The 24,987-nt window shown below is 45.7% G+C and overlaps 1 protein-coding gene across 3 annotated transcripts in view; it reads left to right on the top strand.

The window, feature by feature from the left end:
• Positions 1-24,987, top strand: part of FSTL4 (follistatin like 4) — a 373,767-nt gene that overhangs the window by 155,262 nt on the left and 193,518 nt on the right. For all 3 annotated transcript variants that reach the window (XM_081035343.1, XM_081035342.1, XM_081035341.1), the window contains exon 4: positions 22,777-23,025. In XM_081035343.1, coding sequence (XP_080891469.1) covers positions 22,777-23,025 — 249 coding nt within the window. The remainder of the gene's footprint in view (positions 1-22,776; positions 23,026-24,987) is intronic.

The raw sequence follows: 24,987 nt of genomic DNA, 5'->3' as shown, positions 1-24,987 counted from the left end.
TTCTTCCAATCCTTGAGCATGGAATGTCTTTCCATTTCTTTGTGTCTTCTTCAAATTCTTTCAAAAATGTCTTATAGTTTTCAGCATATAAATCTTTCACATCCTTGGTTAAGTTTATTCCTAGGTATTTTATTCTTTTTGCTGCAATTGCAAAGGGAATTGTTCTTTGTGTTTCTTTTTCTGAGATTTCATTGTTAGTATATAGAAATGCAATGGACTTTTGTACGTTGATTTTGTAGCCAGCAACTTTACTGTATTCGTTGATTATTTCTAACAGCTTTTTGGTGGAGTCTTTAGGGTTTTCTATATATAACATCATGTCATCTGCAAAGAGTGTTAATTTAACTTCTTCATTCCCAATTTGGATGCCTTTGTTTTCTTTCTCTTGCCTGATGGCTCTGGCAAAGACTTCCAACACTAAGTTGAAAAGCAGAGGTTATAGGGGACAGCCCTGTTGTGTTCCTGAACGTAGAGCAAAGGGCTTCAGTTTTTCACCATTAATTATGAGATTAGCTGAGGGCTTGTCATATATGGCCTTTATTATGGTGAGGTATTTTCCTTCTATACCAATTTTATTAAGTGTTTTAATCATAAATGGATGTTGTGTCTTGTCAAATGCTTTTTCTGCATCAATTGATATAATCATATGATTTTTGTCCTTTATTTTGTTTATGTGATGTATCACATTGATGGATTTGCGGATGTTGAACCATTCTTGTGCCCCGGGGATGAACCCCACTCGGTTGTGATAAATAATCTTTTTAATGCATTGTTGTATTCGATTTGCTAGAATTTTGTTTAGGATTTTTGCATCAGTATTCATCAGAGATATTGGTCTGTAGTTTTGGGGTTTTTTTTGCGTTGTCTTTACCAGGTTTTGGTATCAGGGTAATGCTGGCCTCATAAAATGAGTTAGGGAGTACTGTCTCTTCTTCAATTTTTCGGAAGAGTTTGAGCAGGATTGGTATTAGATTCTGTTTGAAGGTTTGGTAGAATTCACTAGTGAAGCCATCTGGTCCCGGACTTTTGCTTTTGGGAAGGTTTTGGATGACGATTCAATTTCGTTACTGGTGATCAGTCTGTTTAGATTTTCCAGTTCTTCATGGTTCAGCCTTGGAAGGCTATATGTTTCTAAGAAATCGTCCATTTCTTCTAGGTTATTGAATTTGGTGGCATATAGTCCTTCATAGTATTCTTGGATGATCCTTTGTATTTCTGTGGTGTCCGTGATAATACCCCTTTCTCATTTCTGATTTTGTTAATTAGTGTCTTCTCTCTTTTTATCTTAGTGAGTCTAGCCAAGGGTTTCTCGATTTTGTTAATTTTTTCAAAGAACCAGCTCTTTGTCACATTAGTTTTTTCTATTATCTTTTTGTTTCATTTAGTTCTGCTCTGATTTTTGTTATTTCCTTTCTTCTGCTGACGTTGGGTTTCACTTGTTCTTCTTTATCTAGTTCTTTAAGGTGTAACATGAGGGTATTTATTTGGGATTTTTCTTGTTTCTTGAGATAGGCCTGTAATGATATAAATTTCCCTCTTAAAACTGCTTTCGCTGCATCCCAAAAATTTTGGTAGGATGTATTTTTATTGTCATTTGTTTCTATGTATCTTTTGATCTTTCCTCTAATTTCTTCTTTGACCCAGTCATTCTTTAAAAGTACGTTGTTTAATCTCCGTGTATTTGTGTTTTTTCCTGCTTTCTTTTCGCAGTTGATATCCAATTACAAAGCCTTGTGATCAGAGAATATGCTTGGTATGATTTCAATCTTCTTAAATTTGCTGAGGCTGATTTCATGTCCTAATATATAGTCTATCCTTGAGAATGTTCCATGTACACTCGAAAAGAATGTATAGTCTGATGTTTTAGGATGAAGTGCTCTATATATGTCAATTATGTCCATTTCATCTAATGTGTCATTTAGGGCTGCTATTTTGTTATTTATTTTCTGTTTGGGTAATCTATCCATAGCTGTCAATGATGTATTTAAGTCCCCTAGTATAATTGTGTTTTGGTCAATTTCTCCCTTTAGTTCTGTTAGTAGTTGCTAGGTATATTTCGGTGCTCCCTGATTGGGGGCATAAATATTGATGACTCTTATGTCTTCTTTTGTATAGTCTCCTTTACCATTATGAAATGTCCATCTTTGTCTCTTGTTACCTTTTTCACCCTGAAGTCTGTTTCATCGGAAATCATTATGGCTACACCTGATTTTCTCTGGGTACCATTTGCTTGGAGTGTCAATTTCCACCCTTTCACTTTGAGTCTATACTTGTTCCTGTAGCTGAGATGTGTCTTTTGGAGACAGCATACGGTTGGGTTTAGTTTTTTGATCCAATCTGCTACTCTGTGCCTTTTTATTGGTGAGTTCAGTCCATTTACATTTAGGGTGATTATTGATACGTGAGGATTTCCTGTCATTCTATCTTTAGTTTTCTGGTAAGGCTGTGTCTCTATTGTTTCTTTGCCTTTTGTTGTTGTCTATTATTTCTGTGTGGTGTATCCTATGATGTTTTTCTCTGTTTCTTCTTTTATTACAATATATTTTTCAGTTCTGGAGTTTTTTTGAGTGGTTATCCTTAAGTTTATGTAAAAGAAAGTTTGATTTTTAGAGTGTTCCATTTTCTTCAGCACACTTACTTTCTCCATTCCCATATTACGGTTCAGGGCTTTACTCACCCCCTTTTTATGTTTCGGTTGCCACAAATTGTCTCTGTTGAAGGTGGTTGAATAGCCTTCTTTAGTATTTCTTGTAGTGCAGGTCGTATATTAGAAAATTCCCTCAGCTTCTGTATGTCTGCAAAGGTCTTTATTCCTCCTTTATCTAAAGGATATCTTTGCTGGATGTATTATTCTTGGCTCATAATTTCTCTCTTTCAATAGTTTGAATATTTGGTTCCACTCCCTTTTGGCTTGTAGAGTTTCTGCTGAAAAATCTGATGATAATCTTATGGACTTCCTTTGTAGGTTACCGTCTTCTCTTCCCTGGCTGCCTTGAGGATTCTTTCTTTGTCGTTGATTTTAGACAGCTTCAATACAATGTGCCTTGGAGAAGGCCTGTTGGGATTGAGGTAATTAGGTGTTCTATTTGCTTCTTGGATTCGAGGATCCAGTTCTGTCCACAAGTTTGGGAAGTTCTCATCGACAATTTGTTTGAATATATTCTCTGTTCCCTTCTCTCTTTCTTCTCTTTCTGGTATGTCCATTATTCTTATATTGCTCTTTCTGATAGAGTCAGAAAGTTCTTGTAGAGTTCTTTCATTTCTTTTAAGTCTCAAGTCTCTTTCTTCTTCCATCTATGTAATTTCCAGGTTTCTATCTTCGATGTCACTGATTCTTTCCTCCATCTGGTCAACTCTACTACCTAAGCTGGTTATTTCTTTCTTAATTTCTCCTGTTGAGTTCTTAATCTCCAGAAATTCCATTTTTTTCTTTTTTTAAATTTCAATCTCTTTCGTAAAATGCTCATGTTGTTCTTTGATTGCATTTCTGAGTTCATTAAATTGCCTTTCTGTGTTTTCTTGCATCTTGTTGAGTTTTCTCAGAACTGCAATCTTGAATTCTCTGTCATTTAAGTCACATATTTCCATATCTTTAAGTTCCTTTTCTGGAGACTTTTCACTTTCTTTCTGAGCTGTCTTGTTGCCTTGGTTATTCATGGCAATTACTGATTTATTATTTCTCTTCCTAGACATTTACAGGAGTGGCTTCTGCAACAGGTTGATAGGAAGAGGTCTTTCTTTTGTTTTCCAATACTTGTTGGTAGAATGTTTTATTTTCTCTCCGACTGCAACCTTTTATTCCTCTCTCACACAGTAGTGCTATGTTTTCTCTGCACTATTTTAGCTTCTCACACAATGGGGGGATTCCCTGGGAGACAGGCTTCTCCTCTGTTAATAGTTCACCAGGGTCACAGGGCGCAGTGTCCATGTGGGTATGCGGAGAGCTTTTGAAGTTCCAAAGCTCTTCCTGCACCAGATTCAGAGCCCGTATGTTTCATCAGTTCTGTTTACTCCTGCAGGGATCCACCCAGATAGGTGGAGCCAGGGGCGGGGTGAGTTGTGAGAGGTGGCCAAGAGCAATGGCGACAACCAGGACCACAGCCAGTCCTGCTTCCACAGCTCCCTCCCCTTTGCCGGAACTAGTTGGGCTGCGAATCTGTGTCTGCGGTCCACAGTTCTCAGAACAGCAAATATTCTGTTCTTTTGATCTGACACTGCTACTGTTCTGCTTCTAGCACCGGGCAGGTGGAGGTGGGGTGAGCTCTGGGAGGGTAGGAAGGGGGCGGCTAGTCTCAGTGCCTAAGGCTTCCGTTCTCTGCTCGGCAGTGAGGGCTTAAACCACCGTTTTCAGCCTTCTTCCCTCAGTCTTTTCTCCGAGGTCTCTGCCGTGAGCGTTAGGTTCAGCCGTGTTATATGCTGCCCCCTCAGCCCTGTGGGCCATAAGCGGAGCCCTAGCAGTCCGAGTTCTTTCTTCTCCCATAGCTGCGGTAGTTCCGGGATGCAGCAAGCTCGGAGCACTGAGTTAGGAGCACTGAGGTAGGTGCGTCCTGTGCCCCCACAGCTCTGTCTCCTCCCCCACTTGCGCGATTCGCCCACCTTTAGGTGAATTCAGTAGTGGGCCTCTTCTACCTGCCTGTCTGCTGTGCAGGGAGTCCTTTGTGGAGTTATAGTTGATTAGTTGTAAATTCCAGGGGAGCTTTGCCGAGGCTCACCTCACGCCGCCATTTTGATGACATCTCCCCAGCTTCTTTTCATCACAGCATTGATCACGTCCTGTCTGTCTCTTCCACTCCAACTTAAACTCTGGCAGGGCAGGAATTCTTGTATATTTTGATCACTGCTGTATCTCCAGTATGTAGAATAGTGCCTGGAACAAAATAATACTTAATATGTATTGGAACGAATGAATGAGTGAATGAATGAATGAGACCAATGCCTAGCCCAGCTAGCAAGCAGCCCCCTTCTCCCCAGCTTTGTGTCTTATGAGCTGTCATTTGAGGTGGCCAGAAATTCTCACTTGTGATCCTCCCTAGAGCAGCACTAGGGATTATTTCTGAAGAGAACCTGTAAGATGTCAGAAATGGCAATGCCTCCAGGGCCAACTGGCCAGTATCGCCCACAGTCAGGGCCATGGCCATCTAGTAGAAGGCACACCAAGAGGGCAGATGAAGAGTTCTACAAACAGGGAAACTAGGCATCCTGCATGGATAGCTACCTGGCCTGGGGTCATACAAGAGGGGACGTGCAGGCAGCAGTCCGGGCCTAGCTACAGAATTTGTAAGGCTTGCAGCAAAATGAAAAAGTAGGACCCCAGACAGGGATGCGGAATTACGTCTCACCCTCCACGGACCCACTGCCCCCAACCCACTGTAGATGGGCCCCCCCGGGGGCTTGCAACCCTTGCCCGAGGAGACATTCAGAGCCTGACTTGAAGATGAGTGCGGGGGCCCGCACCACTCACGCCCTGGTGCTGTCAGCCTGGGACAGGGACAGCAGCCATCGTGCTCCAGATGCCTGGCGGTGTGGGTCCACACATTATCCCGGCTACACCACCACCCAGGCCCCTGCAGGGGTGGAGGGCAATGACAGCATGCAGACCCCCTCCCCCAGCATGACCTCTCCACTGCGTAAGGTGGGGAGCAGCAGCAGGGTGAGTAGGGGTGGCCACCCAGGGGACGGGGGTGGGAAGCAGGCCTCAGAGAGCCATCCTAGGGAGCCGAGGATGTGGCATGAGTCAGGGCTGCTCAGGAGCTGGGGCTCCAAGCCCAGGGGCAGCCCCCACTACCCCATCAGACTTCCTTACAAAACATATCAAAGGTCGTCATTCAAGACAATAACCGCAGAGCATTCCACCCTAAGTACAGGGCAGGGTCCGGTGTTACTGTACCCGTCCCACGCCCGTGAAGCCAGCCATGTCTGTCGTCGCACAACAGAGGGCCAGCCAGGTTGTTCTGTGACCCTCTCTGGCTGTGGAAGCACCTCTGAGGCGCTGCCAGATTCCTGTCACCTCCCTACTGCTGCTGCTGTGGTGGCACCATCACATGACATCACTGGATTCCAGCAGGGACTCCGCCCCCCCACCCCGTGACTCCAGAACCTAGAGCCCCTCCACCCAACCTGTACGGGTGGGAAGCCCTGGATTACTGGGTAAGATCTGAGAGGAATAGAAAAGATTTCTTAAATTTTCATTTGTGATTGTTTAACTTTAAGTGTTGTCTTGAAAATAAATAAAAATAAAAACCCGAATGTGCATTTTTTAATTGAAATACAATTTGCATGCAATGAAATGCACAGATCTTTTCAATGATTTTTGACAAATGTATACACACCATCCCTCAAGTCAAGACATAAAACATTCTATCCCCCTAGGAAACAATCTCAAGTTCCTTTCCAGTCAACCCTACCCCACCCCACACACAGGCAATCACTGTTCCTATCGCCATAGATTAGTTTTAGCTATTCTTGTGAGTGGAACTTCATGTGAGTGGAACTGCAACAGTACACGGGAAGGAATCTTTTGTGTCTGGCCTCTTGCACTCAACACAGCATTTCTGATTTTTCTCTGTGTGGTTGGTAAATTGGTTCCTTTTTGTTGCTGAGTGCTACTTCATTGTATGACTGTATTAGTTTGTTAGTCATTCCTGTTGATGCACATTAGGTTTTCCAGTTGGGAACTATTATGAATGAAGCTCCTGTGAATATTTTTGTACGTGTCCTTTTGTGGGCATAGACTTTCATTTCTCTTGGATAAATCTTTCTGGATGGCAAATAAACACATAATAAGATGCTCACCATCATCCATCATTAGGAAATACAGATTAAAACCACAGTGACATACCACTGCACACCTGTTAGAATGGCTAATATTTCAAAGACTGACCTTGGCAAGTGCCACCAAGGATATGGGGGAAGAAGAGCCTTCATGTGGACTCGCATGGGGCTATTTTCTACTTTGGTGATTTCTTTTCTTACCTTTATTTTTCTTGCTTTTGCTTCCCTGTGGTGTTTTTTTTTTTCTTTTTGTTTCTTCTTGAAGTGGAAGCTTAGTTCATTGTCTTTTGATTTCCCTTGTTTCTGATGAGAAGTGAAACATCTTATTGTTTTCTTGAAGGTGATGTCTCTTTTTTCCTCTAGCTGCTTTTTACATTTTCTTGTTTTCTTTAGTTTTCAGTAGTTTAGTGATGGTTTGCTCTGTGATTTCCTATGTATTTATTTTACGTGGGGCTCCATGACCTTCCTGGATATTGAGTGGATGTCTTTTATCAGTTTTATAAATTTTTAGCCAATATCTTTTCAGAGATTTCATCAGCCCTGTTCTTTCTCTCCTTTCCTCCTCAAACTCCAATGTTTGTCCTATTCAGATTACCCTAGTTCTCTGACGATGTGTTCAATTAAAAAAAAATTTTTTTTTCTCCGCTTCAGTCGGGGCCTTTTTAATTATTGGTTTGTCTTTGAATTTATTGATCCTGTTTTCTGCTGTGTCTGGTCAGCTCTTATTCACATCCATTTAATAAACTGTTTATTTCAGAGATTGTATATTTTGGTTCTGTTAAAGACTTGTCCTCTGAATTTGATTCACTTAGATATATATTTATTACTATCTCGCAACTTTTAAAACGATGTGAATTTTAGTTTATCTGTTATTTTCTTGTTTTTATAATGTAAATAACAATCTTTTTTCAAACTTCTATATATCCTAACCAGAAGAACTCTTGTCTCTAAAATTTCAGATGTTTTTTGTTTTCCAATATTACTGGGAAATTGCAAGAACAGTATAAAGAATGCTCATGTCCTTCACCCAAAGACTCCATTCAGGTTTTGCCAACTGGCCTCATAACGTCCTTTATAGAAAGAGAATGCAACCCAGATTGCCCGCTGCACTTAGCTGGCACCTGTCCTCAGTCCACGTCAATTCATAGCAGTTCTTCCGTCCTTTTCTACACTCATATCCTTAACGTTATTAAGATTATAGGCCAATACTTTAAAGATCCCCCTCATTTTGGGTTTGTCAGATGTTTCCTCATGGCTTCACTGAGGTGATGGATTTGAGGCAGGACTGTAACTGAAGTTCTGCTGCGTTTCTGTCCCCTGCATCCATCAAGGAGCAACTGATGTCACCTTGCCCCATCACGGCTCATGTTCACTTCCATCACTTGAACACGGTGATGTCTGCCAGCTTTCTCCAGTGTCAAGTTGCTCTGTTTTCCTTGAAAATTAGTGTTTTGTGGTGAGATACTTTGAAACTATATAAACATCCTGATATTCTTCTAAGTCTCATGCACTAGTGTCGTATTTATTCGTTTTTTATTCCTGAACTAATTAGTACTATCTTGATGGCCAAGTGAAATTATTCTGATTCTATCATTTCTTAGTTGACATTCTCCTGTAAGGAAGAGTTTTCTCTTTTCCCATTTATTTGCTCACTTTTTAAAACTCAGTGTGGCGTCATAGATTTCTGTTTATTCAATGGAATCTGTGACCTGTTATTATTTATTTTCATGCTCAAAATGTCCCAGATTTGGCCAGTGGGCACTTCTTCAAACTGGCTTCTGTGTCCTTTTGACACATCCCATGTTTCTGTGAGTGCTTCCTTACTTTCTGGCACAACAAGATGCTCTGCGCTCTTCTGCTTTTCCTCCCCCTTTCTTCAAAAACTGTTGGTTCCCATAGTGGTGAATTGCATTTAGAAACCAAGACGTGAGAGTTAAATATGTTACTTGCTACTGGGGTTTTGCTACTCCCAGATCCTCTCAGACACGAGCTACAGGGCATATACGTATGTACATACAAATAAATCTTTAAAATCTTGAAAACCATGAGTTACCATCAATACTTCCAGTGCTGACCCAAGCACAGGGTTCATTCTAGCTTCCCCTCTTTTCATATTTGTAACTCTCTTCTTCGTAAGAAACCCAGCTCCCATTATCTTCAATACATTTATTTAATGCTAGGTCCCCCTGTATGTAAAATAATCTCCTGACCCCCTGCCAGGCTGCTGCCCTACTAGGCCACCTTACCTTTGGTCCCCTTCCTTGTGACCATTATTATGCTCTGCTGCCTTCCTCTTAGCCATGAATTTTTGAAGATAAAACATTGTGAGAATTTTCTCTGCTTGGAATAAAAGAGCAGAAGTCATTCTGACATGTGTAGAGTTGAGGTAATAAGTATGCTTCTTGTCACAAATCAAAGCTAATTTTGTTTCGGTTAATATGACCTGCTTAGGATATTTTTTAATGTTTAATGTTGTTTAATTTTGCTACTGTAAATAAGATTGAGCCAATACTAACTACAGAATGATTTCCTCCTGAGGTTTCAGAAGAAATACGTCAATGAGAGTAAAGCCTCCCTTTCCAAGGCTGCTGCCTCAGGAGAGCAGGACCTGTTAACAGCAGGCTTGCTCTGATCAATGTAAACTAGGGGTCAGAGGACAGTGTAGGTTGGGGAGCCACACTGTGGTGGGCCTGCCTAAAGCAAGGAGTTGCAGACTCAGAAGACACTTCACACACAACGCGGTCGTTTTATTTCTTTTGTCAGAAGTGGTCTAAAAGGGATCCATCACTGACCTGGTATTTGTCACCAGCCACATGTATTTATATATCAGGGAAAGTGCTGTTCCTGAGAGGCCCCTACTCTGGGTTTTGAGGTGGAAGAAAGGGGCACAGCTTATGGGTCACAACTGTGTCCTTTTCTTTCTCTACTGCACCCCATTAATAGACTTCGTTTTATTGTTTAAGTTCCTGGTGATGGAAGAGTTTAAATTTGCTTTGACATGCAAGTAGACTCAGGAAAATTAAAACAGGCCATCGGGCCCTGACCTGGGTCCTTCCTGAGTCTCTTCTGTAGCAGGAATTGTTCTCATCCACTCTCCAAAGGGCTAAGTGGTGGTGTATTGAAAATAATATCCCTGTATTTATCTCTAAGTGCTTTTTAATTGTTGGGTTACATTTTTAAAAGTCATAATCTGACTTCTGCCTCTGGCGACATAGCAGATAGATATTTTTTAAATCCTTTTAAGCATTGATGTGCTGGTAAGAAAATAAGGAATACTCAGAGGCTAAAAAAGCAAGTGAAATCAGAAAGCAAGAGAGGTAAAGTGGCCGTGAAGCTGGCTTGACCTCAAGGCCTTTTGCCAAACTGGGTGAACTTCAGATTTCACTTGCACACCCTGCATAATTCAGGGTACCAAGGGCGAATCCCAGGGACCTTCCAAGGTAGAAATATTTGGAAAATCCTCCCTCCCTCAATGTAAACCTGGGACCCCAAAGGCTACATTTGCAGTGGAAGGACGAACCAAAAAGAGACACACCCAGTCCCAAGGTACTGCAAGACCATGTGCTTGTCTCAAATCTTGACATGGAGTAGAAAGGGAGAAAGTCTCCTGATCCTGTGTAACCATATGCTTGTCTCCACAAGGAATGATAGCACAGAGATGTACTACCTGGGTAGTCTGATAAATCTCAAACATAAAATTTGGTTTAACCCAGAATGACGGGGTCCTTGGGTACCTGACACAATCAAAATGAGCCTCGAAAAGGTCTCCAAGTGTGCCTCGTAAAGGTCTCACAGATAAATTTCCAGGAAATGTGAGGTCATTTAAAAAAGCTCAAAACACCTTGGGGAAAAGCATCATGTAAGAACCAGTATAATCTACAAATAGCAAATTAACACAGAATATAAAATACGTATGTTTAACATTTTTAAAAGTGTGAAAATACGATTACAAATCAAAAGATTATACAAATGGCCAGTCATCTTTGTGATGGACTAAATAGAACTTCTAGAAATAAAAATGCCACGTTAAAAACCCAGTGGGAGAGGGTAAGAGTAGATTAGAAAATGCTGAAAAGGGAATTCAGGAGCTGGAAGATGAAATTGAAGAAATTATACAGAATGCAACACAGAAAAACCAAACATAACAAATGTGAAAGAGATAAGAGATATCGAGATAGAATAAGAAATTGTAACATGTCTAATCAGGAGAGAAAAAAAGAGAGAAATAATGGAACAGGAAAATGGCCATGAGTTTTCATAAATTGATGAAAGACAAAATTACCCACTTCCAGGAAACCCAATGAATTACAAGCAGAATAAATGCAAAGTATGCATACTTACATCATAGAGAAATTGCAGAAAACCCAAAAAATGAGCTTAAAATTAACCAAAGAGAAAAGATGGATTACCTACAAAGGAATGAAAAGGTTGTCAGCTGACATCTCAACAATAGAAACCAAGGAGGAGGGCATACAATATTGAGTTGAGAGGAAAATCTGTGAACATAGAATTAATTATAATAGCATAAATATATATGCTATTATACAGCATACATAACTCTTTTAAATGAGGATAAAAATGGTATTTTAGACACACATAACTAAGAATTTGCGTCATAAAAAGGAACTATGAGTACTAAAAATAGAATTAATATCTACTACTGTCAGGTATTTAGGTCAGGAAAGGAGTGATTGGAAATCACATGTTCTCAGATTCCTCATGTGAAGGGTAAAAATATTAGTTAACTTTAGACTTTGGGTTAATTATACATTTTTATATGTAGGTAGTAAACAGTAGAATAATAAAAAAGTATGTTTAATTTTTATATGAGTAAAAGAAAAAAATGAAAGGTGAAGTATTCAGGAAACAAAAGAGAAAAAGAGCACCAAAGAAAGATGTAATAAACAATTTAATATAGACTACATAAATGAATACTGATATGTGTATACAGTGAACACTGTAAGTGAAGATGAATGAATCAGGTATACACCAAGATATGGATGAAACAAAAGATAGTGTCAGAGCAAAAGAAGTAAGACTCGATAAATAGATACAGTACAATTTTCTTTATATAAAGTGCAGAAACATCTAAAACAAGCGATGCATTGCTAGAAATACAAAGATGAACTCAAACTGCAAAGAAAAGCAAGAGTAACAAACGCAAGATGCAGGATAGTGGCCACCTTTGAGTGGAAATGAGGGAATAGCAACGGAGACAGGAACATAGAAAATTCGAAACTAATACAACAGTTCTTTTCCTCTAAATGCGTAGATGAGTCCACAGTTGTTCTTTGCACTGTAATGATTATGCTGTCCACAAAGTAGATAAGTATCCTTTCATATCTACAGCCATTACGTAACGAGAATAATTTATAGTTATTTGAATTTGATTTTTATGTGGTGTGAAATAGGGTTCCAATGTCATTGTATTTCACGTGGATAGCTAGTCATTTATCAAATGACTCTCATTTTTCCAATGCAGTGGTCACTCTTGTCATACATCAAATTTTCATATATACTAGGATTTTCTTCTGGTCCCTCTCTTTTTTACTGTCAAATCTACATTGATTGTCTATTCCTCGATCAATGTCTTATTGATGTGATCATTGCAGCTTTCTGGTTTGACGTGCTGATATCTGGTAAGGCACACCCTCCACCCCCTTCACTATTCTTTTTCTCATTTTTCTTGGTTATTGGGGGCTGCTTATTCTTCCAAATGAACTTTCTAAGATCATTTTGTCCAATTCCAAAAGGATTTCCTTAAATTTGTAAATTTATGATAATGTCTCCCCACTTAAGAATAAGAAATGTCTTTGCATTTGTTCAAATCTTATTTTACGACCTTCAATAAGGTTTTATAGTCTTTTTCATATCGGTCCTGTGGCTTCCTTGTTAAATTTATTCATAAATATTTTATGGTATTTATCATTATTATGAGTAGAATATTTTTCCCTTTTCCATTTCTAAATGTTTATCGCTAATGAAGAGAAGAATGATTAATTTTGGCATATTTATCGTCTGTCCAACCACCTCATCATAATTCTCTTACAATTTTAACATTTTTTTCACTAGTCTCTTGGTTTTCTAAGTATATAGATACAGAATTAGTCAAAAGAGATAGTCATTAGTTGTGTTTTCCAAATTTTTACTGATTGTTTTCTTTCTTTCTTTTTTTTTTTTTTTTTTTGGTCTTGTTATCCTTCCTTTTTAAATAAAAATGGTGATGACAGGTATCGCTGTCTGAGTCCTGATTTTAATTGAAACAATGGTTGGCACTTCAATTAACATGACAGATTTAAGGAGTTTTCTTCCTTTCCTTTTTCCTTAATGTTTTAATTTGGAATAACTATTGTATTTTATGACTTTTTATTTCTATTTTTGCTCTGGGCTTTGAAATATGTCCTCTGCTTGATCTTGGAGACCACCGTTTTGAGTATCAACAGTGACTGTTCTCTCCTTAAATGCCTCTGATTTTCTTTTTGGTTCAACACTCATGGTTTTCTTGAACACCCTCTTTTTGCTGTCCTCACTTCTGGAGTTTTGATCCTTTGTGGTCTCTGTTGACATATCATCATTCTCCTCCAGCTCTAATTCTGCTCGTTATTCCCCTGCCTAGAGGCTGGACCCCCTCGAGTGGGTGCTTATTCTCCCCTGCCTGCTCACTGAGGCACAAGTTGCAGACACTGCAGTACCTTAAGGCAGCAGTGGTCCCACAAATAGTGCCCAAGAGGGGCACAGCTGACCCTGAGGGTCAGGCCCTTGTGGAAACACTTGGAGAAAACCTCCTACTCTCTGGCCAGCATATGCTCTCCTGGTCCTAGGGGTAGAGCAGACCCAGACCATCCATTTAGCCAAGAAACCCAGCTTCCCCTGAGCCTTAGACCCACATGCCAGAGGCCTCAGCAGCTTTTTGACTCAGGCGAGCCAGAAGGCGGGACCTGAGAATAGAAGAAATGAAAGTATCTATTTGATACTGTGACAAAACTTTGTTTTGATGTTTTCCAGTACCTATATTTAAGGCTGCTAATCTCACTGAGAGAAAAGGGTAGATCTTTGAGAAAAGAAATTGATACCCTTCTGATTAGAAAATAATAAATTTCTCTGTGCTGATATTAGATATTGTAATTGAGTTCCATTTTTTTTCTTTAAAGACTAATCAAGGAGAAGAGCCGTTACTCTCTCTGGTTGTGAGACACATCTATGGCGTGATGTACCAGGCAAGGGGATGACCTAGAGGTAGCATTGGTACAGCAGGTGAGGGGCCCTGGAAGAATGCAGCGCCCCGTCACTGCTCATAAGTCTAGAGTATAAAGTGGGGGGGGACACCACAGTGCCTCATGCTGAGTGTCTCCGCAATAACCTTTGAAATAACTGGAGGCATCCTGAGGTGTCATCACGACCTTGACTCATTAGTTGGTGGGGAAGCAGGGAAGAACCCACGTAATGAGGTATCAGGAAAGAGTGAAGACCCATAGAGAACACAACATCTGGCCCCCTCAGCTCCAAGATGCAGCGAACCCCAAGGAGCTAGAGAAAGTGACAAGGGAGCTTGGTACACAGAGGAAAAATGAGGGCTCTGGGGACAAAGAATAAGACAGATGCAAACTGAAGAGGCTTTAGGCAAAGAATAGGAACTTGGGGCTAGGAATGTATTTGGAGGAAGTGCTTTAAAACAAAACCACTTTGTAAAAGACTCTCTCCCAAAGGCAAAAATCCTAATGTGCTTCCCATTTTTATGCAGCTGTTCTTCCCAAGAAGGTCTCTGAAATAACCCTTCAGAAGCCAGCTGAGATAACTTGATAGGACAAATAGAGGTAAAAAGGAACAGAAGAGATTATCGTCGTTTTATTATAGCCAGAAGCTGGGCAAGCTAGAACACAGGCTTTTATATACATCCTAAATTCACAGGCGTGAGGTTATTTTTCGATCTCAAGAAATCTCTATACAAGGAAACTGAGGCTCACCTGTGAGACTTGCTTTGGTGGAATCCAGGTCTCTAGTTTCCCACCCCGATGCTTCCCACCATCTCTACTCCTTCTACTACTCAGCGTGTGCCCATGTCTGTCTTTAAAACCACAGATTTCTGATTACTCAGACCTCCAGCCTGACTCCATCTTGGGTCTCTGCAGTGTCTTTAGCAGATTCACTCTTTCACTTGGCACCTTCCACAGCCCGCCGTGGGCCAGGGCCTTTGCCGAGCGCTGAACCTAAGAGGTAGAACCTGGTCCCAGTTCTGAAACCTGTGCGGCCCTGGAGCTCTGAGTGACTGTGAAGTCCGACTGCTGCAGGCCCTGCCCCGGGGCCTGCTGTTCTGTCTGAGGAGCCAGGGGAGCAGGGGATCCCCACTTGGCGGTGACAAGTGCTGAGTTCTGGCAAGCAGGGAAAAACCTCCAGGCCATCAGCCTGCAAGCCTAGTTTAGGAGAAGTATGCCTGTGGGAGGCCTCGGGGAGAACACTCTGGAAATAACGAGTCAGGCAGCTGCACTGTCAGACAATGTGGAGGGGGAGATGGCATAACAGTGCAAAGGGCTCCCTGAAGGAAGAGAAACCCCAGGGCCTGACCACGGTCAGGGGGCCTGAGGCGTCTACCTGCGGGCTACCTGCCTACCTGCGGGCTGCCTTTGAAACAGCCGGTTACTACCTGACAGCACCCCCAGGTGTCGAGGGCAGCCTGCAGAGTTTGGGCTGTGACTCAGCTCCTGTCCCTTTTCCTTGAGAATGTGTGTTTTCAGACGCCCTCAACTTGGAAGCAGGGCAGAGTCAACCTGGCTCAAGCCAATCCCCAATGTAGAAGTGGCCGGGGAAGCCTTTCCTCGAGATATTGGGTAGTGTGCTATTTCGAGTCTGCCTCCTCAAACCAGTCGCTACTTTCAATATAAATTTGCTCATCTTTTCATTAAGGCAGCCCTCCTGGCCACTGAGCAGCCCACACTTACTTCCCTGAAACCGAACGGCTTATCTTTTCGTCCTGTTTATTCAACCCAGAACTAACTCTGAATGTCTGAATTGAGCACTTACTGTGTGCTCAGCTCTGGACATGAATGATCTCGTTTAATCCTCAAAACAACCCTTAAGCAGCAAACCATTGTTATTCTGATTTTTAAATTAGAGGGGGAAATGGGTGGGGACTTGCCTAGGTCACAAAGTTAAGAAAGGCCAGGAACACAGGGCTGGGTCAGTACTGAGGTATCACCCAGCCCGCTTACCTGAGCCCCGAGATGAGTTCTGAGGTAGCACCCACAGGGGAGCAGCAGGTGGGGAAGCAGTGCTGTCATCAGCTCGCACACAGGCCCCTTTCCCATATGAGAGCTCTCCTCTGTCTCAGCAAAACTGAGCTCGCTGGTTTGGGGCCTCATTTCCTCCCGTCTGGTGTCTTTTAGTGAAGCTGGGGGCTCCCAAGGAAGGGCATGCCCCAGGGATGGGGAAAGGCTGCCTGTCCTTGGCAGCCTGCTCAGATGACATCTGTCACTGTCAGCACTTTGTGATATTGGGAAAATTATCCAAAACTTGGGAATAGGGCAGAGGGAGAGTAGCAAGTCCCCCCAGCGTCACACTGGGCATCAGTGAACAGAGGCCCCCAAGGATCCAGGCCAGGGGGTCACGTATATGTTCAACGCACTGTTTACTACTGATGAAAGGCCCAGACTAAGCAGTTACGCTTAGCTTGTAGATTTGTTTCCATTAAAGATGCAAACTCTTTCTTTCTGGTGGAAAAATAACCCAAAGGTTATGGTGCTCTTGCCTACAGGTCATTGACCTGCAGTGTGCCTCACCAAACATCTCATCCACCCTCATACCTCCTCCACTTCTCCTCGGGAGCAGCTTCACACTCCTGCGGCGCCCCTCATTAATGAGCCACATCAATCCTAACTCATACTTTATATTCTCACGAGAGTCATGGTTTCGAACACTTTCGCGCTTGTATTCATCCGTGACTGGAAATAACCACGTCCAAAAGCCCTGCGCAGGGACAGGGGACACTATGCAGGACCCTCAGCTGTGCTTTGGTTCGATGCAGAGTTGGTTAGACAGAAACTCCTTAGGCAGGAGTGAGAGCCTACCGACAGGTGAAAGGTCTTCCTTCCCTCTCCAGGTCCCAGGCATTTCTGACTTCCTGGTTTCTTTGGAAGCCAGCGTGTCAGACCGCGGTGTAGGATCTGTGAGCACTACATGTGACAAGTGACAGCACCTTCCAGCGATGGGGAACCATGTTTCTGTTAAGCTTTGGGACCTGGAGAATTTGGTTTAGACTTTCAGAATTCTGCTTTCATGAAGCACACAATTGCCTCGGCTTGGACTCTGCTCTGTGGTCACCGAGAGGATATCGGGTTCTGAACAATTTCAGGGAAAAATGCAGGGGAGGGAGGCAGGGAGTCATTGAAGCGGAGAGACATCATAAGGGAGGGAGGGAGGTCGCTGGCCAGGTGTCCGTGCACAACAAGAAGTAGCTTTAGGCCTGTGGTGTTCAAAGATGCAAGCAGAGCCTCCTCCTGTCACATTGTAAACCTCCAGCCCTCAGAGAAGTTGCTTAATTGGCCTCCGAGCTGCACGTTCTTGAGGTGTGTGAGTGGCAGGCGTGCTGATGTTGAATGCATCCCGATGTTGGAGAAACTCAGGCTATGGATATCTGGACCCTCCCGGAGTGCAATCCAAGGCAGAGACCGTGTCCCTCACTGAGCAGATGTTCCCAAGTCTAAGGGATGTGGAGTGAGACTGATTCAGATTTAGGCTCTGCCACCTACAGCCCACTTGCTGTCTGACCACAAACAAGTCAGTCCTTGACTTATATTTCCTAATCTGTAAAATGGGCATATATACATGCCTCAGAGGAGACGTGTGTGTGAACTTCACAGAGCTGTTGGGGGATTAAATGAAGATTAGATGAGCTCATATATGGTGCCTGGCCCTTCACACGCCCCAGTAAACAGCAGTTATTTTAAGCATCGCCCCCTCTGGCTGGATTCTTGGGAGGAGCTGCAGATTTTCTTCCCAACACTTGAGTGTGAATGAGACTGTCCAGGGCAGAGGCAGAGTTGGGGCAGCCCCAGCCCCAGGGCACCCAGAGGATGTGGAGTTTTCCACCAAGGTAGCCAGTGATGAGAGCCCGAGAGGGCTGCTCTTCTCCCCACCAGTGGCCTGGGAGGTGCCAAGGGCCTTCTGGGCTATGGGAGTGCTTGAGGACAGGGCCTTTCAGCCAGGAGTAGAGACAGGACCCCCTCTCCGACACTCAGTTCCTGGGGGCTAACAGAGGCTGCCAGGGAACTAGCCACCCCACTGCCCCAAGGGTACAGTGGGGCAAGCTGGCAACTGCCTCTGCCGTCACATCTCCCGGCAGACTGGGTCTGCCCGGCAAGGTGTGCGACAGAGCAGGGCTTTGCAGGCCAGGCCTCTTCCTGTGCAGCCCCCTTGCTCTACATGTGGGCTCCAGGGCCCCAGGCTGCTCTGCTTACCCCTGCCCTGTGGCTCTGCCACCTCACTTTTAGGTCTCAGGTCATAGCTCCCGACAAGGCTGCCCTGGCCTCCAGCTGAGAGTTGGCCCTCTCATCACCATTTATACTATTTCATTCCCGGCATTTACCACAGCCCACGTTTGTCATTTGTTTGTTTTCCTGGTCATGCTCTTCCGTGTCTTCCTGCACTGCCCAGTAAGTGCTCCAAGGACAGTGTCCTATCCTGTGTTGTGTCCCTAGCACCTCGCATAGAGTCTGGCACGTAGGAGGGGCTCCAGAACTATTTGGTGGACGAATAGATGGATGGGAGCTGACAGGCAGGTCCTCCCGAAGTGCCCCATCCTTACCACCCACCCCTGTGCGTAGAAACTACACTGGCTGGAGAGCTGGGTCTCTGCCTGCATCTCAAAGAAACCTAAATTCTGCAGCCATATCCAAGGCACTTGGGGGTTCTCTGCAATGAGAGAGTCAAAGTTGACCAGACACCCTGTCTCCAGACCACCTAGGGCATGTCTGAGAGTATAACTTGTCTTGAGGTGGGGAGGTACTGGGACCATTACCTCCTGGATGGCACACCCCACATATCTGCACATCTCTGTACACACACTGCTCTTCCAAAAGCAAGTTCTCAGCTTTAGGTCTTTCAAAAACCATGACCATGACCTGGGGATAGGCTGCAGCTCCCTGGTGGGTTGGTATGATGCACAGAAAATAAAGCATATAATCCACAGGTAGGGAGTGTCTGCTGACAGACTTGGTTCCTGTACAAGGACCTCTGTCTGCAGAAGCTGGAGACTGCTGCTGTGCCAGGCCGGGGTTCGAGGCAGGCAGCCATGAAGTCGTCAGCGTGCAGGGCAGCTGGTTCTTGGCGCTACACGTGCCTTCTGCATCCACGTCCCACTGACCTTGACCTGCTTTGGGCCCTGCAGAGGGTGCAGCCACCGTAGGGCCAAGCTGTCACCTCACTGTGGCTTATGGCGGGGTGGGGCGAGGCAGTAGGGATTTCAGCCGCAGTCCTTTGCTGAGCGGCCGAGGGCCTCCACGAGAAAACCGATGCAGGTCTGCTGACTGATACCTGGCGAGGGGACCTCCCAAGACCGTGTAAGGGGCGGGGCTCTCCTCAGCAGTCAAGCCAAGGACAAGTTCTCAGACGGAATGCTGCACTGGGCAAACACGTTTGCAGGCCCCTAGCAACCCAAAGCGGAAAGCTAAGGGGTTTCCTCTCGTGTGCCATTCAGGGCACGATCCCTGAGAGAGGTTGGTTTGTTCTGTGCCAAAGAACCAGTTACAGAAACTGAGTCAGTTTGGAAGCAAAATATGCCAACTGTCTGTACTCTGGTGTGTTCAGCGGTGACAGAGGTCTCCTGCTCTGGGTGAAGGAAGAGGACCCACTCTCTCTGTCTGCTCCCTCTGCTGGCAGCGCTGGTTTTGACGTGGACCCTGGCGAACCTCCACCGGCTCCGCCTGCACACTGAGGCGGCAATCCCTGGTCTGTGGCGCCCAAGTCGAGGATTTGTACCTGCGTCACAGAGGGAGTCTTTAGCACCGACTGTACAAATGGCCTTGTTTCTCCCGCCGTCATCGCTTTCCTGTAACAATTCCCATTTCTGACCGTGTTCAGTAAATTGAATTAGTGGTGAAAAGCAGCTTATTTCGTATGGTGATCAGTTTCTAACGTGGGTAAACGACTTTCTTTATGACTGTAAATTAAGCACATTATATCTCTTTCATGCATCATGGTCACCCTCATAAATAGTGTAGGCAGTTGCTGGCGGTCTCACTTGGTTACCTTTCCCATTACTGTTTTATCATCATCCTGGTAAGAGTGGGGAATTCATCCTGTTTTCCTAACAAGGAGGAAGTGGTGACCAGGGGCTTGTTTAACGAGCAAGACGTCCCTGTGGCCGGGACAGGATCCCAGGCCCTCCCTGTGCAGGGGGTACTCAGTTTGTCATGGGGCTGCTGTCCACAGACGGGAGAAGGGCAGATGCCAGGCTTTAAAGCTACTTTTGTCTTAACTGTAAATAATTAGGATTCTTTTGTTTGCCGACCGCTGATTTCCCTGTCAGAGAAAGCCTGAGTGTTCTTGACAACTGCCACGAGCACAGGGTGGCCCGTTTTCTTAACACGGATCGCTCAGAGCACAGCCCGTGGAGGAGGCTCAGTCACACCTGCAAGCCAAGCAAATGGGGGCATTGGAGGCACCGTGTGTAACACTGCTTTCCAGGGGCGTTCAGGGCAATCAGAGAAGAAAGCGTCGGATAGATGGGCTTCTCTCCCCCGTCCATGGTGAGCTGGCTTTCCTTTGGCTGCCTAGCCTGGCTTAGCTGGTCTCTGAAGCCCCTTCCTGCTCTGCCGCTCCAGATGACCCCGGAAGGCCCACCTCCATGGACATGTGTCTCCCCTTCATGCTGCCATCCTTCCAGTTTCCCTCCTGCCCTCCTTAGAAGACACAAGGGGAGAGGCACCACTCACAAGGTCACTAAATGCCAGGCCCTCCCCACCCTCCCCATCCCAGCCTCTAGCCGGGGGTTTGAGCAGTGGCCAAATCAGAGTTAAGGAGATCTGCTTTGAAAACTGTTGTGTTTCCTAAAACTTGAGCATATGGGGGCCACATGAGGACAAAAGCCCCACACCTGTGGGGTCTGCTGGGGCCCCAGAGTGGGACAGACACTTTAGGGCAGGCTGATTCAGAGAGGGGGCACGCAGACGTGAGGTGGCAGGAAGTGGAACCTGGGGTGAGTTGGAGCTGATGATTTGGGGGTGGGGGTTAAGATGCAGTCTGGGTGGGCAGCACAGCCCAAGCAAGGGAAACCAGAGGCTCAGAAATTCTGGCTGTTTATTCAAAAGGGGCTGATCAGTGGGTGCCCTTCCCACCCCATGCAGAAGTTTACCAAAACGGCGATGCAGTGGCAATGCTTTGTGTCCTAACACTGTGTTGGGAAAGAAACAAAAGCTGATATCTTTAGAGCTGTGTTAGTTTCTTCTAGTAGCCACTAGCGCTTTCCAGGGTAACCCATTTTCCAAGCAACCAGGAGAATCAAGCTAATCAAACACGCTTGTGGCAAAGCGGCTGTAAACACCATGGGGATGGGGGGGGGGCCTCCAGCCCAGAGCCTCCCTCCTCCGGGTGCCTTCATCTCCCCTCCGCCTGTCAACCTTGACGGGAAGTCGGCACTAGGGCACAGTGAAGGCCACGAAACCTTCACGGTGACATGCGAACAATTAGCAGAGTGGATAAAGGGGATTCATGTGCTCGCTAAGGAGCTGCACTCTTACTGTGCTCAGAGATATTTTGACCTTCTAGTTTATTATGATTCAAGAAAAAGTCAATATTTCTTAGCTTGCCAAGGCTGGAGGAATTTAAATGAGTTATTGAATCAAGCAGTTAATCTACCAATAACTGATTTGTTTCCTTTCAAATCCGTAGTGATGAAAAGCGGACAACCAAAAACAAGAAGAGGAAGTTGTTGTTGTTGTTGTTGTTGTTTTTTCCTTAGACATGTTAATCCCACGGGGTAGGTAGGAGCTAGGGCTGAAAGTTCAGTCTTGACTTGACTGCTAGGGCCATTCTGTTTTGCTGAGTATTTCGAAGATTTAATTAAAACTTTAAAAGCAAAGACTTCTGTGGCCATAAAATCTGCATTCATGTTTTAATTATTTGTATTTTGATATCCCTTTATAACTCTGAACTTCCTGTCTGTTGTCATGAATGCCACATGGCCATCAGTCAGTTTTCTTGGATCCTGTGATGGAATACAACGTTGCTGATAGATGCTTGTTTGCCTTTCATGAAGGCTAGCTTTCCGTCATAAGCCACTCTGCCAGCCTTTCTGTCCACTTTGCTGTACAAGCTCTGGGCACCACTGCCTGAGATCATTAAGGGCATGTGTTGGGTGCAGGGGACACCCAGCAATGTGTAGCAGGTAGGAGACCCAAAGCAACACGGCGGTTGCCATTTCCAGGGCCTCAGCCTTTTTGCCCATGGCTGCAGTGTTGTGCTGGAAAGGACTGGGCAGTGGAGAAAGGCTGCTGGGGCCACCACTGACCATGTGTATCCCAGAGAACCGTATTCTGTCCTCCCTCTCTTGGCTGCCCCCTCCCCTATCCTGAACACTTAAAATACGACTCTCATCTTACTCCACACTTCCTCCTTAGAAGGCGAGGACCCCCACCCCATCCCCTGCATAAAGCTCCTCCTCACCTCAGGTCTCCCTAAAGCATGCCAATGATGGGAGCCTTGACTCAAGCCCTGTATGCCACTGGGAAAGCCCTCCCGCTCTCGGTCAGCAGGGTCCATTGGTGCTTTGCCACCTCTGTGTGCCCCCCTCCCACCCCTCCTGCGTCCCAGATGTCTGAGCTGTTTGGTGTGAGTCAGCCTTTAAACCTCAGCTCTTGGTACCCGTGGCCACCTCCATCGGGCACCCAGAGCACCCAGACCTCAGCCCCACAGGCAATGGAGCCTCTCTCACCATGACCTGAAAGAGCCACAGAGGAAGCCCGGGACCCGACCCAAGTGCCTGCAGCTGACCCTCTGTGTCTGTGTGTTTGGCAGGGCTTTCCGGCCACGATGGGCTGCCGGCGTCCTGCGGAAAGAAGCTGTGCAGCCGCGGGAGCAGGTGCATTCTCAGCAGGGAGACGGGGGAACCCGAGTGCCGATGCCTGGAGGCCTGCAGGCCCAGCTACATGCCCGTGTGCGGCTCTGACGGGAGGCTTTATGAAAACCACTGCGAGCTCCACCGTGCCGCGTGCCTACTGGAGAGGAAGATTGTTGTCGTCCACAGCAAGGATTGTTTCCTTAAAGGTAGGAAGATGGCTCCGTGCCCCTATGTTTTTGGCTTTTGTGATGGTTCTTCTAATGCCCTTTTGACAAATGACCTGGATGTGCTGAGTTTCTAGGTTGAACATGTAAAGGAAGTAGAGAAAGAGGAAGGCTGGACCTTCGCAACATGGCATTTTGGTGACTCAGTTTCTGTTGTGTCAACCCAGTCCGCTCCTTGCACCAGGTAGATACTCATGGCTCACAGATGCTTGACGACGAGCGAGTTAGACTGCAGATTCCTATGTTGACAGGGCCCTGACGAACTGTATGGCCACAGCCTATAGAAACATCTGTGATCCTGAAACCACATAGTCACACGTGAATAAGCAGGGCAATGTGAGAAGGCAGAAGCAGCATGTGGGACATTGGAGGTGGCAGAGCCCGTGTGTGGTGGTGCAGGGAGCGGAAGAGATGGCTCGGGATGGAGCCCACCAGTGCCTGCAACAATGGCTTCTGAGTCGGCAGAGCCGCAGGGCCCCGAGCCCAGGATGATGTGACAGGGAGCGTTCTCAGCGGTGGCGCACAGGTCTGGTGGCCTCCTGCCGCCTCTGCCCATGCCACCTGCAGTCCCATAAAGGGCCACCTTCCCACCCTCATCCATGAGCTGCGGCAACGGGGAGCCCTGGAGGGCTCAGGGCCCTGGAGAGTCAAGCTGACCCTCTGACGAGAACAGTCTTGGACACTTTCATGGCTGTGCTTAGTATGCTAACGCTGAGGTGCTTGAGAAATCATGAGACACGTTATAGAAATGAGACCGAGATGAGCCCAGGATAAATGTCCCCAGTCCGCAAGCACTGCCCGGCCACGTGTCTGCCGATTGCTCAGCAGCCTTGAGCACTAAAATACTTGACCGGTTGCTCCAGCTTTATTGGCTGTGTTGAGTGTTATACACTGATGTTCCGTTCTCCAGTTTCCAATATCCCCCAAATCGCATCTTTCTGAAGGTTTTTATTTCTGCATCCCAGTGTTGCACAGCCTCCCTCACCATCGGTTATTCAAACAGCATTTCTCATTGTACGCAAGGGAAAAACCGCCACCACGCAACCCTGTGAGGGACGGGGCAGAGCCGGACAGGATGGGGTGGGGGCAAGCGGAGTAGGGTTCTGCTTCATGCTGATTGAGTTTGTCCACCAAATCCTTCTGATTCATTGAGGTTTTCACCGATTTTGTGAAGCCACACCCACGTGGTGTGGCAGGGCCCCTGTCCTGAAGCTCCTTTTTCAGGGATAGCGGTACGTGTAAGGCTCCCAGAGGCTGCAGCCCGGCTCTGCCACTTCCCAGCTGTGTGGCTTTGGGTGCATGATTATACTTTTCTGGGCCTTTTCCTCAGAATGGGGCTTTCGGCAGCACCGACCTGCTCTGTGGAGAGACCTACATGATGAGCTGACAGAAACACTGAGCATGTGCCAGGTGCATTACACATGTTGGTATTAATGACACCCGTCGCCATCATGAATCTAACCCATGTGGCCTCAGGCCCAGAGCAGCAAGATGCATAAACTGTGAAGGGAATCCAGAGGCTGGGACAGGGGCTCTGCCCTGCAGTGTCGGGTGATATTTCTGGCCCCAGATGGTTTCATGGTAGATGGAAAGGAGGTGCGGAAGGCATTGAGCGTCAGGCCTGACGCTGTCCTGGAGACGCCGCTGAGAGCCAGGGCTCCGTTTCCTGGCTCTGTGGATCTGGGCCCCATGGAGAAGCCTTCGCGGCGTCATGCTCAGTGACAGCTCCAGTCTCTGGCCAGTAGGAGAGCCACCTGCCTTTCCTCCTATAGCCTTCCCCCAGGGGATGCCCGGGGCTTGAGGGCGAAGGAGGCAGGCTGGCCCTAAGGAGGGGGCTTTGGGTGACCTGTCTCCATTTTCATCAGAACCGTGGCTCCAACACTGAGCCGGGAGCCGGAGGAAATGGATTGACAGAGGGGCTGGGTTTGGGGGTGACAGGGTTGG

Source organism: Rhinolophus hipposideros (genome assembly GCF_964194185.1).
Source record: "Rhinolophus hipposideros genome assembly, chromosome: 23".
NCBI lineage: Eukaryota > Metazoa > Chordata > Mammalia > Chiroptera > Rhinolophidae > Rhinolophus > Rhinolophus hipposideros.
The sequence above is the reverse complement of the archived record's forward strand: the minus strand, read 5'-3'. Positions and strand labels throughout refer to the sequence as shown.